The sequence below is a fragment of the Sarcophilus harrisii genome, chromosome 3 (genome assembly GCF_902635505.1).
Source record: "Sarcophilus harrisii chromosome 3, mSarHar1.11, whole genome shotgun sequence".
Lineage (NCBI taxonomy): Eukaryota > Metazoa > Chordata > Mammalia > Dasyuromorphia > Dasyuridae > Sarcophilus > Sarcophilus harrisii.
In genome coordinates this window covers 275,102,733-275,115,522 of record NC_045428.1, presented here as the reverse complement: position 1 = coordinate 275,115,522, position 12,790 = coordinate 275,102,733, and the positions used below count along the sequence as shown (strand labels likewise).

The window sequence follows — 12,790 nt, the reverse complement described above, 5'->3', positions numbered from 1 at the left end:
CAGCAGATGATCCTTCTGATTGCCCGGTGATAAAATACTTATCCAAATTTTACAATAAGGTACTATAAACAACTCATTAAAAAAAAAATAGATTTCTGCTACAAATGGAGAGTGAAAAAATGTTATGCATTATTATCAAAATGTTTTTTCCCAGATTGTGAGGGTGATGCACCCCTAATCCTCACAATGTAGAAGGAATAACTAGTATCTAAAGTATTAAAGGAAGACTGCTTGCAGGCCCCAAAAAAGGCCCTAAAATGAAAGCGGCTGATCATAGATTACAAGTACATTTATAGTCTGAGAAGAATAACTTGCAAGGGAGCAGAGGAGAGTTCTTAGCTGCCCAAAAGGCAATGGGAAAAGAGAAAGATAATATAATTTTTAGAGGCTTTTGGGCAGAGAGTGGGAGTTAAGGGAGCAGATATCTATAAACACAATATGCCAAGGAGCAAAGGTTTAGAAGTAGTGAGCAAGGTCCTGAATCTGCAGCTGCCGGTCAAGGTTTCCCTTGAGTTGGTCAAGACTGATTCAGTAGTTTCTGGTAGCTACAGGCATCTCCAATTTGGCTAAGAGTTCACTCCCAAAGGGTAATTGAAATGTCAGGCAGCCCTGGGTTTCAGAAATCCTGATTGGCTGGTTGTTGGTGCTCCAATGTCCTGCTTCCCTGAAAAGAAGGGAGGCTCCAACATAATAAGCATTACAAAGCCCATGTTCACAAAAGATTCCAGTGCGAATGCATATTGGTGATATTAATGTGATTTCTAATTAACAAGTTAATGTGCAAGTTAAGAAGCATGTTTAAGAGATAGAAATAAGGGCAAACATTTGTAAGTAGTGAAGGCAAGGCAAAGTTTCCTAAGAACAGTAGAGACTTGGGATAAATTGTAAAGACAAGAAAAGGACCTTTTGCAGATATGGGCTGTTGACAAAAAGATTGTCAAGAAAGGGATGGGAACTGATGGAAAAGTGGTAAATGGCTGATAGAAAAACAGTAACATAGAACTAATCAATGCCTATTCTGTTTTGTTTTCTGTCAAAGAGAATCACCTTCAAATAAGAAAGCACAGATTGAAAATAGTGAAAAAATGGCAGTGAAGAGATGGGAAAGAGCCTGTCTTCAAGTTGCCTGATTTCTACAGCTTTCGAAAAGAGGAATGAAGTGCATATTTTAAACCAATTTTAAACCATTTTAGACCAATGAAGTTGACATAATTCCTCACAAGATTCAGGAATGGATTATTAAAGAAAACTTTTGAGAATACTTTTAAAAAGTGGAAAAGGTGATCAAAGCGCCTTATAACTCTGCCCCCTCCAGCTGATACCCAGGCTTTCCAGATATGCATCCCTTCAGCATATAGCATGCACCGAAGTCTCAGCAAATAGGAAATTATCTCACCAGAAGATTTGGACCGTAACTGAAGAAGATACAGTTCTTGAGTTTTCTGTTCAAGAGCCTGCCGTAGAAAATTCTGGTATTCTTTCTCTTTTTGAACTAAGTGTTCCAGAAGCCTATTTAAAAATATAAAAATAAAAAAAGTCAAATATAATATTTATATACATTTCTTTGTGTAGAGAAAAATAAAGAATGGTCTAAGAGTTAATAGGGGACAAATTAAGGTGGCAATAGACCCATATCCTGACCCTAAAGGACCCTTTTTCTATTTTTTTTTTTCCATGTTCAATGAATAACCACTCTTCCACCAAACTTTTAAATACAGGTATATCTAGTTCCATGTTTCTCCAACAACTGTTTGTCATTTTATAATAACCTTTTTTTTTTAAATAGCTTTTTATTTATGAGTTATATGCATGGGTAATTTTACAGCATTGACAATTGCCAAACCTTTTGTTCCAATTTTTCCCCCTCCTTTCCCCCACACCCCCTCCCCTAGATGGCAGGATGATCAATACGTGTTAAATATATTAAAGTATAAATTAAATACAAAATAAGTATACATGTCCAAACCATATAATTACCTTCTTAAGATAACAGAATAGTCTCTGCCATCATGTTCTATGTCTTAAGGTCTCAAAGCTGAGACAAGACCTTCCCAGGAGAGCCTGTACCTCAGACTTGTAGACTGTTTATATATTTATTGTTCCCTCAGCTGCTAAGGGATAAACTACTTCCTATAATGATATCTGCCCTCAAGTCAGATTTTCATGGAACCAATTAATCACATTAGGTTGAACAGACTAGAAGAAAAGCATGCATTTGTAGACAGAACACCTGGAGTCGAATCACCAATCTGCCACTTACTGCATTGTAGCTGGGTGAACCATTTTCCCTTTTTAGACCTCAGTTTCCCTTTCCTTACAAACTGAAGGTTCCCTTCAGTTTTAGATCTATGATTCTGAGACCCTTTACTAACATATCAAGAAGCCTAAATTTCACTGGTTTGGGATACTTTTTGTAGAAACTCTTACCACTAAAGTTCATATATAACCTGTCTCTAAACATGGTTACAGAGTTAGTGTTTGAGGTAAGATTTAAATTCAAATCTCTGATTCCAAGTGTAGCTTACTGAAAGCTTACTAAAAGGAGTCAACTCAGCATGATAAGGAAATGTCCACAGTGCAGAAAAAGAAAGCCATTATGATTTCACTCTAACAAACAGAAAGAAACCAAGTGATTCAGCTCCTACTAGGAAAATAAGCAGTAAACAGCAATCAATAGAATAGATCCAATGCTCCTCTTCTGCTTCTCCATCAGACTAAGTCACAAAATTTCAGATTTTAGGGCCATCAAATTCAATCCATATCATAAAGGCTTCCTAATCATAATATATACAACATGGGGCCAGCCAATCTCTGCTTGAAGACTTTAAGGAGTGGGAATCCCTTGTCACCTCGGGCATCTCATTCCATTTTTAGACATTTGTAAGATTTTCCTGATATCAAACCAAAGTTGGCCTTAGAACTTCTACCCAATGACTCTTTTATTGCCCTGTTGGAATCATCAGAACAAGTCTCTTCCATCTGATTGTCCTTCACAAAGTTGAATGCTCTCTATCGCATCCCTGAGGCATCTCCATGCTAAACATTCCCAAATCCTTCAAATTATCCTTCTATGACACAAATTCAAAGTCCTTCACATTCCTAGTTGCCATTTCTAATACTCTAGCTTATCCTTGTTTGTGGCTCCCTAAAGCAAACACAGTCTACTCATGGTCTAAGTATAAAGGGACTATATTGCCTCCTACTTCTCAAAAGCAATGCTTGTCTTCATGCAACTCAAGATCACATAAGCTTTTCAGGCCGACATCACAAACTGCTGACTCATAAAACCAAAGATCTTTTTCAGGCAAAATACTTTATCTCCCCCCCATCCCATTCTTGTGAAGTTGATTTTTTGTTCTGTGCGCCCAAAACTAAAACTTTTATTTATCCCTATTTCGTTTTAATAGATTCAGCACAATGCCCCAGTCTGTCAAAAACTTTTTATATCATCCTAATTCCACCAGGTTGCAACCTGTTCCTCCCAACTGCCTATGATGATTTTATCTGAGTCATTGATAAAGTATTCAATAGCCCAAGACCCAACACAGATACCTGGGACATTTCACTAGTGACCTTCTACCAAACTGGTAAAAGGTATTCTCAATTAAGTGATGTTCTCATTAATTCTACATAACTTTTCATCAGGTAAAACTAGACTTGGAATCAGGAAGACCTGGATTTGCATTCTACCTCAGATACTCTATGACCAACAGCAGGAGTTCCCATTTGAGGTTTCCCAAACCAATGAAATCTCAGATTCTTGATGTATTAGCAAAGGGTTCTAGAATTATGGATCTAAAACTGGACAGAAACTTAGATGGCCATAATCCAACTCTTTCATGGCAATCCAAGCTCTCTAACTCCGAATCCCATGCTTTAACTTGCATTTTAGGGAAATGGTCCCCATACATTTGACTTTCATTAATGTACTATCTTGACTTTTGAACATCTGAGAGACAATTGCTCAGCATATATTCCTAGGAAGGACTTCTATCTAATGCCTTGATGAATTATCCACAGGTTGAAAGTATTTACTTTGGAAGTCTAACTCTATCTGACATTAAAGCTAAAAAAAAATTCTTAAATAATGAGGGTTTGAGACGATATGATTTGATGACATTATTGACAGCCACTTGTAAGCAAAGAAATAAAGTCAGCAGATCAAATCAGCAACAAGGCAATTTTATTCCCAGTCACACCATGAATTCTCCAGCCTACTGATAGCATTATCTTGTGGAACAAGGACAAAAAGGCTGCTGTGGTTCCCCCCTCCCCTCCCAATTAAGAACCATTGCTTTCAAAGGTCCATGCCTTCCTGACCTTGCCCAGGGTTGGCATTGCAGCCTGGCACAGAAACTAATCATTATAGGAAATCACAAGTCAAACTACAAGGAGGGTGGGAAGGGATATCCTGAGGCCCGGGGATGCTAAGGGCTTCCATTGCAGACAGGAAGACCTGAGCTGAAATCCAGCCTCAAAGCTACCAGCTGTGTGCCTCCAGGTGAGTCACTTAACCCTCATTAAACCTCTTTGCCTCAGTTTCCTCATCTGTAAAATGAGTTGGAGAAGAAAATGGCAAATCACTGCAGTATTTTTGCCAAGAAAATCCAAATAAGGTCATTTAGACTTGGACACAACTGAAATGACTGAATTAACAACAAACCAATGTTACTATGAGACTTACCTGCTAATAAAAAGATATTGAATGCCCATTTTGATGATTCTAAAAACACTTGAGACCTCCACTCTTAGGAGTTATATAAAGAGGGCATGTAAGAAATTCCACAAACATTTATTAAGCTTTTTTTTTTTTTTGTTTAAGCCATATACTATGCTGGCCATTGAGGATACAAAGATAAGACAAAAACCCTGTTCTCAAGGAATTTATAATCTAATGATGAAAGAGATTGTAGTGATAATGCTGGGAGAGCTAAACTTAAAGCCAGAAGGATCCAGGATCAAACACTTGTTGACACAGTGAACTCAGTGACTCCAGGCAAGTCAGGTAACCTTTCCCCACCCTCCACATCTCTCTAAACAGGTTCTTAACCTTTGTGTTATGGTTCACTCCCCACTCCCTTAGCAGTACAATGAAAACTACAACCTCTTCTCATTTAATGTTTTTGAATGGACAAAAGTCAAATACATAGAATTACAAAGAAAACCAATGCTATTGAAAAACAGCTATCAAAAATTTTAAAAATAAGTTCATAGATCCCAGGGTAAGAACCCCTGCTTTAAAACCATCCATTGGAAAGAATATAGTAACTCGAATTGATAGATAGGATTGTAAACAGAGAGGAACTATATAGTCCAATGCTCTCATGAAAGAAATGAAGTGGTTAAGTAATCTGTGCAAAACCACACAGGCAGCAAGCATCAAAAGTAGAATTGAACGTCCTCCAAGAGGATTTGAACTTCACTTTCAAGAGACAATGGATGAGTCACTGAAGAGATCCTCTGACCACAGAGCCAAATGCTCTTTCCATGGGACTGTGCTCAAATTTCTTATAATGAATCACTGTCCTTGTCCCTATCTTACCCAATTACAAATAAATAAATCAGACTTAGAGGGCCTATCCTTAAAAAAATAATAATAATAAGCATTTTATTGTTTCCCTTTTTTATATTCCTTTAATTTCCCAATGACTTTCCAATACTAATGTCATAGACATTCCCCCAAAACTCAGCCATGTTTATTCCCCTGTCCACCTACCCCTATTAACAGTGTGATCTATTGTGTCCATGTTGACTCAGAAAATTCTCCCCCTGGGGTCAGGCCAGCATCTTCCTGTTGGTTCCTCCTGGCCATATGTAACGTTCCTTACCTATTGGTTTCTTGTCTAAGTTTGCTCAGCTGGAGGTTAAGTTTGTGATGATGTTGAGATTCCAGTGTTAATACAGATCCAGCCCTGCTCACTCCAGAAGCAACATTGGGTTCATCATTTCCATTTGGATCTCCTGGCTGGTAATCCTCTTCTACTTCCTCTGCATCCTTATCTACTCCTTCTATTTCAGAGGCTGGCTCAAAGTGTGCTCGAAGCTCTGGCCAGACGGAGGGGAAAGAAAGGACCACATGATGCTTATCAGGAAATGTGAATGAAGAGACAGCTTGCTGCTAGACTAGCAGTGGGATGGTAGGGTGCTTGAGAATCAGAAGGATTGTTAATAAAGGCATGTCTTTTACATTATAGTTAATTAAGAAAGGGGTATCATTATTCCACTGATTGAATTTATTTAACTTAATTATTCCTACTAGCATGGGGAAAGAGGTTGTTATAATGGTAGTGATAATATAAAATAGTGTTAATTAATTTGTTATATAAAGATATCAATTGTGAATTTTTGGATTTTCATTGGAAAGCATGTTCTGAGAATTCATAAAACCTCAAATAATGAAAGAAGGCTTTCAGGGCCTAATTTAGGAGATCAACCCATTAAAAAATTCTTCCAACCTAATTCCCAAATCCTTCCTTCCCTCCTCACTCCATGCTGGGGACCTCTAGTAAAGTAGAAAATACCACAAGAAAACCAAGTCTTCTTCAAGCTTTTTGTATGTCTGACTCATATATTTTTTGGGGAAGGCATTAAGGTGCATGGGTTGGAAGGGCTTGCAATAGCTAATGAGTTCACACTGAGCTGCTTGCTGTGCCTTCAGAATAAGAATAAAGAGATTAGTAGCTTCAGCAAGGAATGAGAATTAAAAAGAAGAAGAGGTGATAATTTCAACCAAATAATCTCTCCTTCCCACCTCTACCTCCAAACTGACTAAAAAATTCTGCTTTAAGGTGCAACTCTCACTCTAACATTTTAAAAGTAGATGCTTCCAAGAGAAAAAATCTGATAAATTTGTATAAGCAGCATTATGTGTGAGAACACAAAGACAAGGTTTGTTAACATTAGCAATTATTAAAAAATCTTGTCTAATCTTGATGAAGTATATTTCTCTCCTTACAATAAAGGAATGGAATGTATTGCATACAGTCACCCATACCATTTTGTCACTATTAATTCTCTTTTGTTTTGTTACAGAGTTCATTTGTGAGAGAGATTTGTCAGGAAAATGAGATGGATGCATAAAACAAAAGGCATAATGCTAAAAATTAATGGCCAGCATTTTTCCTGAATGACCATGTGGAATCATTTTGATCCAGAAGGGATTCCTTGGGAGTCATTTGATCCAACTTTCTTACCTTAAAAATGAAAAAATTGAGGCCCAACTTTCTTACCTTAAAAATGAAAAAATTGAGGCCCAAAGGAACTGACATCCCAAAGACATGCAGCTAAAAAAGAACAGAATTGGGAAAACTAATCCACTTCCTTTGATGCCATATCTAACCCAGTACTCTTCACTGTTCCATGACAATCAACATATGAAAGATATGAGAGAAATTGTTACTATGATCTCTGATTTTCATTTAACTATAAAATTGAGGATGTTGATATGTAACTCTCCTTTCTAGTTAATCAAAAATTTATTAAGTTGACATTTATTGAGTATGTACAGTTTACCAGTTATTCTGTTACTAAATGATTGGGGTACAAAAAAAGGCAAAACAATCCCTGCTCTCAAGGAGTTCACAGTCTGAGGGAAACACAATGCAAACAACTATGTATGAACAAGCCATAGCCACTATAAATTGGAAATAATCAACAAAGGAAAGTCATGATAGAATTAAGAGAGATCAGAAAAGGCTTTCTGTATTAGATGGGATTTTAATTGGGAATAAGAAACCAGAGAGCCTGGGGAGGGAATGGCTTATGAAAAACTCTGAACACCAAATAGGATTTTATATTTGATCCTGGAGTATTGTGATAAGGAGCTACTGGTTTTGATTGAATAGAGTGCCTTACTATTATTATAGGTTAGGTTGGTGCCCACTCTTACCAAAAATACTATATTTATAGGAAAATGTGCCCCAAGTTAATGGGAGGAATGTTTTGGTTTTGGGGGATTTCTTAGCAAATGATTTTATACCATTTTAGTAAATGTTTTACTATGCTGATTGTGTTTACTAGTGTGACTGGTAATGGGAAAGACCCATTTCAGGTGCTTTTCAGGGCTTTCAGGTCCTTGTACTAGAAGTACAAACAGATGCCCTAAGAATTCAAAGTAGCAGGTGCTTTATAGGGACCCAACCTGTGAGTATCAATTATGAGAGGAGTTCAGAGGAGTTAAGAAAAAAGAATGTAAGCGGGAGGGTTTTTGTTTACTATATGGATGTTTCTTTCAAAAATTCAAGAGGGGGAATTCCCAATCCCTATATTTATGCACACCTGCATTTTTGATTTCCTTCACAAGCTAATTGTACAATATTTCAGAGTCTGATTCTTTTTCTACAACAAAATAATGTTTTGGTCAGGTATACTTATTGTGTATCTAATTTATATTTTAATATATTTAACATCTACTGGTCATCCTGCCATCTAGGGGAGGGGGTGGGGGGGGGTAAGAGGTGAAAAATTGGAACAAAGGTTTGGCAATTGTTAATGCTGTAAAGTTACCCATGTATATATCCTGTAAATAAAAGGCTATTAAATAAAAAAATAATAATAATAAAAAAAATAGTTTGTACAAAAAAAAAAATAAAACTTTTTTTCATATTAAAAAAAAATTCAAGAGGGGGAAACCTTATTTAATATACTATCCCCACCCAGCATTTATATAGTGCTTTCTAATTCTTTATATAAACTTCATGATGATGAATTTAGTTTTAGACATGTAGAATTTTAGGTGCTAGCAGGACACAAAAATGGATTAATATCCAACAGATAGTTAGAAATGGGATATGGGACTGGAGAAACAGTTGGGACTAATAAATGGATTAATATCCAATAGATAATTATAAATGGGAAATGAGACTGGAGAAACAGTAGAGACTAATAAATTGGATTAAAGAATCACTGGGTGAAAATTGAAGGCAAGGGAGTTAATTAAATTGTCCACAGATACAAATAAAATCATTGCTATAATAATTTTATCCCCCCCCCTTCTCATCTTTATATCAGCAGTCCCTAGAACACAATATTTAGCACTTTTTTTTTTTTAATCAGACCTATAGTTCCATCTGTTTAGAAAGAACTCTATATAGGTGAACAATTTTCTCTATTAATGTAGATGAGCACTTTTTTTGTTTGTTTTATTTTGTTTTGTTTTGTTTTCAATTACAATTATAGAGAGCTGCCTTGAGCCCTGAGGGGTCAATCAAGCAACTTGTATGGGGAAAGTGTCGCCCTGTGAGTATAGGTCCTGGAATTTTAAACCAAGGCTTCCCAACTCTGAAGTTGTACACTTTTCCATACTGCCTCTTGCCTGGTAATCAATCAATAAAAATTTATTAAGCACATTCTTTGTTGCCAGGCACTGTGCTAAGCACTGGGAATACAAAAAGAAACCCCTGAAGGAGCCACAACAAAAGATTTAGTAAATGTTTGTTGAGCTTAATCCAGTCTTATAAATAATTACAGTCATGGTCAAGGTATAGAGAAAAATAACAAACAGGATAGGAAAAAAGAAAGAGAAAAAAATAAACCTTCCCAAGCTATAAGAACTTTTAGGAAGACCTTGAGTTTCCCCATTTGATTTTAAGCTCCTTGAGGATAGAAATTGTCTTTTCCCCTTGTATATCTCTAGTTCTTAACATAGGGCTTAATAAATGTTGATTAATTGAGCTTTATTCAAGGTTTTCCCCAGCAGGTTGAAGCCTATATTGAATTGCATGGGTGCAGCTTTACCTGGAATGAGAATAGTAACAGCAGCCTGCACTGCTCGACGTATGATGTTATCCATTGCAAACATCCAGTGGGGCCTGATTAAATGATGCCTCAAGATTTTACTCACCTAAAATTAGTATAAGGGAAAAAAACAGATCACGTTAAAACAACCTTATACCAGTCTGTTATATGGGTTGCTGAATGGGTACAACTATGTGATTCTTCATTCCCTCTAATCAAAACATAGTTTGTTAGGAAAGATTCCTTGGCTGCTATGGTTATTGACGTATGATAATAATATAATATAATGATATTGGCCACATCACTAACATTGTCAAATTTGAAATTATTCATAAATCTCATAAGCATACTCTGTGTCCATGGCCTATGAAACCATACAGAGACATTCAATGAACATGCTTCTTGTATTTGTGCATAATCAACTCAAAAATTCAAAAGTTGGGAAAATACAGAAAAAGGAAGAGACAGCTACCCTGGCAGGAAGGACCTGGGAGCACTCATTAGACTTTTATGATATCAATTATTAGCTAACTGGGCTGGTTCATTAAATTTCTTTAGCAATAGTGAGGCTCAGACAAAAGACTTACAGCATCCTGAAATCCAAATAGTACCAAATGAATCTGATTGATAGAAGTGCTGTCAAAGTCTAGATCCACTTTTAGCTTAGAGATAGTAGATGCCATCACTCTGTGTTCGGGGGAGCGGATGAAGTCTCTCAAAATTCCAATTATCTGCTTGATGTGAGCAACTGAGAGGTGTAACTCTTCGGAATTCTGAGAAAATAAAACAAAATTAACTGCATGACTATGTTCAAGGAGAAAGGGAAAACATATCAAGTCCTAAAAAAGAACCTGCACTAAATGCAACAGTACATTGAATCAATTTTTTCCCCTGAAACTATAAATTTACATGCCCCCAAACAAATCTGCTATTAAAAATCACTTTCTCTTTGATCACATCCCATTATGAGAGAAACCTTTGCAAACCGCTTCATCTTTAGATCTAAAACAATGCAGACTCTGATCTAATGCTAGACACCTGAGGGATAGATGAGGAAAAGGGAAGAGGGATTTCATGGTAAATGGTCTTGATTTTTAAAAATCAATTATGAGACAAGATCTCAATTAAGAGAATGGGGGAAGGGGAAGCTATCAGAAATATGAGGAGATTTGTAAAGGTTTGGAAGAACCACTGAAGAGTGGAATAGTTCATATTGTATGGTTGCCTAGCAGCAATAAAAGCCCAGTTAAGGTTGTATGACATAGATTTATAGTGGACCAGTCAAAACAGACATATATTTAAGTCTTCTAGTATGAGGGCAGGAATTGGAAATGAAAGAAAAATTGTGAGCCAGGTATGGAACTTATTGAGAATGGAAGGGGAGTAATATGGGGGATCTGCAAATTAATCTTCTACAGGAGAATAAAAAGAAACATCCTCAGTACAATTCATTTTTATATTATATTATTTATTTATTGTTTCATTGTGACATCATCATTATTATTATAATATAGTAACATTTCACCCCCATTTAAAATTTTAAGATTTATAAAATACCCTGTGAGGGAAGCAGATATTATCATTTTCTAAATTAGCTATGAATCCTAAGGAATTTGAGAAATCTTGGATTCATGCTCTCCAAATGTGCTGGCCTGGTATTCAGAGTTATATATGTTGGAAGTCAGAGATGATTTAAAGAACTCTGATTCCTATCATCAACCTATATTTGAACTTCCCACAAGAGTGTGCTAGCTCACCATCACAAGAGTAGGGTTCCAGTATCCCTGTAACAGGGGGCCTTTGGCAAAATGAGCTCATGAAGGAAGGAGGAAAGAAAAGGAATAGAATTTGAAAATGTCACTGAGTTTATTGTAATTGCAGGAATTTTTATAGGTTAAGAGCAAGCCTGGCTCTACTTCTGCTCGTTGGCTGCTCCTATTGGAAACTGAGGTCTCTGAAGAAATGTCCTTGGAACAGAATGTCTTCCCAAAAAGGATATCATTAAAACCTCCTCACCTGGGCCACACATTCCTGTAGGTTTGAGGCCACTTTATCTTGTTCCTCTCTGAGGATTTTGTATAGAATGGCCCGACGTTCACTATCCTTCCTCAGTAGGAAGAGCCCAGAGTCTCTGTCCTCGAGGGAGGGGGATGTGCTCCGATCTTCAGAGATAGAATTCTCATCAGGAACGCTGGAGATAAAACAAGGCACAACCTTGAGTAAATGTCAAGGAAACTGGCTAAAAGAGGGCTTTAAGAGAAGAAAGCAAGCAAACCAACTCAGAAATTCTCTATTTCCCTCCCAATTATCAGGAAAAAATAGGCAATTCAAAGGAGTCATTATAATAGTTGCTCAAATTTATATAATGTTTTCACAAAATGCTCTACTAGTATCTTTTCTCATATCTTCATTTAATGTTTACAACAACTCAATGACAGTAAATATTATCCTTATTCTCATTTTATGAATAAAGGAACTAAAACTCACTCAAAGAACTTGGGTGTCTTGTTTGAAAGAAAGAAAGAAAAAAAAAGAAAGAAAGAAAGAAAGAAAGGGAAAGAAAGGAAAGAAAGAAAAGAAAAAAGAAAGAAAGAAAGAAAAGAAAAGAAAGAAAGAAAGAAAAGAAAAGAAAGAAAGAAAGAAAAGAAAAGAAAGAAAGAAAGAATTTGAATTCATGTAGCCTGGCACAGTAGAAAGAACACTACTAGCTCCAGAAAGAGTTGACCTGGGTTCAAATCTCATCTCAAATATTTACTACATGACCATAAACAAGTCACTTAACAGCCTCCCCCCCCCCCCAATTAGTTTTATCATCTCTAAAATAATGGGATTGACTAGAATACCTCTAAGGTCTTTTATTGTTTTGACATTTCAGTTTAGATATAGTGGAAACAATAACTATGTCCAGGAAAGGAGGGAGAAACTCTGAAAATCCCAATCATGTGCTTGCTATGAGCAATGCCCATACTTGAAAGCCCATCCTTGGGCTTTCCCTTGTTCTGAACAATGCCTTTCCTAAAGAACAACAACTCATGCATGTCACTCCTCCACTCAA

The 12,790-nt window shown here is 36.5% G+C and overlaps 2 protein-coding genes across 2 annotated transcripts in view; one reads left to right on the top strand and one right to left on the bottom strand.

Annotated features, from left to right (window-relative positions):
• Positions 1 to 1,079, top strand: part of PDHA1 (pyruvate dehydrogenase E1 subunit alpha 1) — a 31,196-nt gene extending 30,117 nt beyond the window's left edge. The window contains exon 13 of the mRNA XM_012544464.3: positions 1,040 to 1,079. The gene's annotated coding sequence lies outside the window, so the exon portion shown is untranslated. The remainder of the gene's footprint in view (positions 1 to 1,039) is intronic.
• MAP3K15 (mitogen-activated protein kinase kinase kinase 15) overlaps positions 1 to 12,790 on the bottom strand; it is a 138,277-nt gene that overhangs the window by 5,223 nt on the left and 120,264 nt on the right. The window contains exons 23-27 of the mRNA XM_031961275.1: positions 11,752 to 11,926; positions 10,323 to 10,508; positions 9,736 to 9,841; positions 5,829 to 6,045; positions 1,397 to 1,509 (exon numbers count right to left, since the gene is read on the bottom strand). Of these exons, the coding sequence (XP_031817135.1) occupies positions 1,397 to 1,509; positions 5,829 to 6,045; positions 9,736 to 9,841; positions 10,323 to 10,508; positions 11,752 to 11,926 (797 nt within the window). The remainder of the gene's footprint in view (positions 1 to 1,396; positions 1,510 to 5,828; positions 6,046 to 9,735; positions 9,842 to 10,322; positions 10,509 to 11,751; positions 11,927 to 12,790) is intronic.